Source organism: Cicer arietinum, chromosome 1 (genome assembly GCF_000331145.2).
Source record: "Cicer arietinum cultivar CDC Frontier isolate Library 1 chromosome 1, Cicar.CDCFrontier_v2.0, whole genome shotgun sequence".
NCBI lineage: Eukaryota > Viridiplantae > Streptophyta > Magnoliopsida > Fabales > Fabaceae > Cicer > Cicer arietinum.
In genome coordinates this window covers 33,500,904-33,504,887 of record NC_021160.2, presented here as the reverse complement: position 1 = coordinate 33,504,887, position 3,984 = coordinate 33,500,904, and the positions used below count along the sequence as shown (strand labels likewise).

The 3,984-nt window shown below is 32.5% G+C and overlaps 1 protein-coding gene across 1 annotated transcript in view; it reads left to right on the top strand.

Moving 5' to 3' along the window:
- The first annotated feature begins 1,920 nt into the window (after positions 1 to 1,920).
- LOC101507131 (putative phospholipid-transporting ATPase 9) overlaps positions 1,921 to 3,984 on the top strand; it is a 13,434-nt gene continuing 11,370 nt past the window's right edge. Inside the window, exons 1-3 of the mRNA XM_073364873.1 lie at positions 1,921 to 2,289; positions 2,464 to 2,948; positions 3,859 to 3,984. Of these exons, the coding sequence (XP_073220974.1) occupies positions 2,553 to 2,948; positions 3,859 to 3,984 (522 nt within the window). The 5' untranslated portion in view covers positions 1,921 to 2,289; positions 2,464 to 2,552. The remainder of the gene's footprint in view (positions 2,290 to 2,463; positions 2,949 to 3,858) is intronic.

The following is a 3,984-nucleotide window of genomic DNA, read 5'->3' as shown; positions in this document are numbered from 1 at the left end:
ATCTTTTCACAAAAAAAATTAAAATTGCATACTCCTGATTTCAAATTGTCTTCTAAAGAAAAATATGACCTTTAAGCACCTCCCAACTAGTACCTTGTCCATTTCTTCCGGTCAAGCAACCAGACTCATTTTTTTTATTGCTTTCAACATTCACTTCCATTTGTTGGGTGCAACCAACCAGACCCAAATCTCTGAAATACTTTTTGAAACAGCACACCACTTGTTCGACACAACTCCTCTCTCAAACAAAATGCCACCATCGTCACTCTCGGACCCACTTCAGCCCAAACACCCAACGACCGACGTGTCTCAAACTAGATAAAATGGAAGAAAAGGTTGATACCAAGACACCCTTTCAAATAGTATGCTTTGAGATGAAGACTCTTTCTTGTTCTTCCAAGCATGGTTTCCTTGGTTTTGGGACTTTGAGGATGCGATTTCTGGAAACTGAGACTCTAGAATGTTGAAATTTCAATGAATTGGACCTGAACATGTTTGATTATAAAAAGATTATGTTGTTGGGAGTAAACAGAGTGTCTTTGGGAGTTCAAACATTTTAATTGAACTAGTGTGGACTTGTGGAAGGAACATGGTTTGAAAGAGATTCTAGAGGCTATTGATGTATAGATTTCAGTCCTTCACTACCTCATCAGACTAATGTTTTGGTTTATGGTTGTGTTGGTGTTATCCTTGGAGGCTCCAAGAATGCATCTCCAATTAGTATTATTATAATTTGGGTAATTTACATAGTTTTTGGTTCAACTTTTTTTATATGTCAAAAAGAAATCATCAATTTTAAATGTTATATATCTTTTTTGGTTGAATTCAAATGTGATTAGTTCATTGGTGAGAAATTTATGTTGATGCCATTGGTTCGAGTGAAAGCAATACAAATCCTTTATTATGATTGATAAGTAAACATAGCATCTTGAGTTTAATTCCCTCTTATAAAACTACATCCAAAAAAAGGCCGCCTCCAAAAGCAAATCGATCTAAACATTATAATTGTTACTATAGTAGAATAAAATTCTATTAGAATGATATACCAACCAATGTCTGGTTTTTCATCAGATTATTGGAATATAAAATGAAATAACATTGCTTAAAGTTGTATAAAAAATGAATAGTCATCTATTCTTAATAAAGCTAACATAATGTACCTACAAAACAATCATCTTTATAGCAATCTATACTTAATCAACTATATTAGTCATTTATTCTATCATTTAAAACTTCCATCCTGTGATCAAATGCTTACTGTCTGTCCTGAGAATTGCTACTTGGAGGTAACCAACTATTATTGCAAGTTCCCTGCAACAGAAATTATAACCCCCATGAGAAATCACTATTTTCACTTGACATATATAATAAAAAATAAACCAGTATAATCACATATACCTGACTTAAATAATTATACGACCTCATTCCTTGTAACAAGTCACTAAATGGAATTGATGGAGCATTTAAACCCCAACTGGAGGGAACTTGTTGTTATAAGAGGATATTTTTGAGTCAAAGCAACCGAATATAATATATACAACCTCTTTATATACTTATATCAATGAAACTTGAAACAAACATAACCTTAAATGCATAATAAATAATCAATGGAACGTTGAATAGAATTGTATACTGTAAGTAACTTACTGTAATAGGGGTGCAATAGGAAACAAATATGAGACTTCTTGTTAGAGAAGAGGAGGCGAGAGTATAACACCAAGTACCAATACAACTATTTTCCCTAATTACTTTTTTTATTATTATTTTATTAATTGGAATTATTTCATTGGTTGGGCTCGAGAATGATGTGTTAAGGGAGTGACCACCCAAGAATTTCTCCAATGATTTGGCAAGACTTTTTAAAGAAATCAAATTATAATAACTGAAACAGCATGATATTTCCTTAACCAGAACTTGTGGAACATTCTAAACCACAATTTTTTATTGGGTTAGAAGCTCAAACCACACAGCTTTGCATGGTTGACTGGTAGTTGTGAAGAAAGGAAAACACTTAATTTAATTAATAGAGTATATGATTACTCTTTTCACTTGTTGCTTTTTATTTTCGTTCTTCGCTTGTTATACATTCCATTGCTTCTATATGCTGCTACCTTTCTCACCTTTTTCTTCTGTATTGCCTTCATGTCATCATTATAAATTGCAATATGCAACTATAGTTGCAGCTGCAATATAAAATTTTTAGAGATCTTCACAATTTCAATTACAGTTGCAATATAAGATTTTAGATGTCTTCACAACAACATCACAACCACCATTGCAGCCAGATAGGTATGCAGCATAACAACAACCGCAATTGTAATTTAGAGCTATGCTCCCGAAAATCAAGTTAAAAAGTAGTTGATGTATTATTTTTATAAGTCAATATTAATAAATTAGTAGAGTTTTAGTTGTCCAGATTTGAACGCATGACTTCTTGATGAAATCTTCTTCGGTGTCCCTTAGCTCAGAAACCAAGCTACCTATGCGGAACTTTGAAAGTTGAATCAACAGAAAATTGGAAGCTTTTTAAGTAATTTTAAAAAAATTAGAAGATGGTCGGTGATAGGACTAGAAGGAAGAGGAGAATCCATGCATTCTCTTGTGTGAAAGCTTCATTCAAGGGTGAACATTCACTTATAGGAGGGCCAGGTTTCTCAAGGATAGTTTACTGCAACAAACAAGAACATTGTGGTGAAGGGAGTAGTAGTGTTGAGAACTATGGCGACAATTATGTTAGAACTACTAAATATACCATGATCACTTTCATCCCCAAATCATTGTTTGAACAATTTAGAAGGGTTGCCAATTTTTACTTCCTTGTTTGTGCAATCATGTCTTTCTTCCCTGTCTCTCCTTACTCAGCTGTTAGCAATGTTGTTCCTCTTGTTGTTGTGGTTGCTGTTACAATTGGGAAAGAGGCTGTTGAGGATTGGAGGAGGATGAAGCAGGTAATATTAATGTTGTTCAATTATTGTTTCTCATTAAGATGCTGTTCTTTTCTATGAACATTGTGCTAATTTTATGTTGTTGATGGAAAATGTTTTGAATAAATGGTGTTGAGAATTGTCTTTTGATAACTGGTTTTGGAAATTCTAGTTAGGGTTACTGTGGTAATTAGGGAATTATGATAGGGAAAGTGAGTATATGTTTGGCTCCACAGTGAAAATTGATTTAAGAGGTGTAAAATTGATTTTGACATGTTTGGTTTTAACTCGTGTAAAATTGATTTTTCCTCTAGAATTGATTATGATTTATAACTAGAATTGATTTTTAGCTTAGAATTTATCATTCAACTCACTTTTACATGATTGCATTCAACTCACTTTTACATGATTTTTCCTCTAGAATTGATTTTGCATGAATTTATCACTTTACCTTTAATTCACTTTTAGCCGGAATCAATTTTACAACAAACTTACTTTCAGATTTAAAACATCCAAACGTAAATTACTTCACTTCAAACTCATTTTTCAACAAATAATTTAACAAAATCGAGTTCATTCACAATTGCTTAATGCTTCCCAAAGAGATACTAATTTCTTGTTTCTAGCTCAAAGTTAGAAGGTAATTTCTTGTTTCTAGCCTTTCTAGCTCACTTTTACCTCTCATAAATAGGATCAAAACATACTCCAGGTATGATGATTTTGATTCTCTTGTATGTTTCCAACATGTTCTTGTTCAAAGTCCAAATACATTTTTTATTGTTGTTAATGTTAGCATATGCTGAAACTCTTTTAACAGAAAGAAAACAGTAGTGTTGCCAACATTTTCTTTCCAAAATAAAGTCCATAGTTGGTTGTTTTTTCTGTTATTATTGATTATTCTTAGGTATGTAATATTATCTTATGATTACATCAGGATATTGAGATGAATAACAGAAAGGCTAAAGTTCATAATGGAGAAGGTGTTTTTGAATACTCTAAATGGCGAAACCTGAAAGTTGGAGACATAGTGAAGGTTGAAAAAGATGAATTTTTTCCTGCT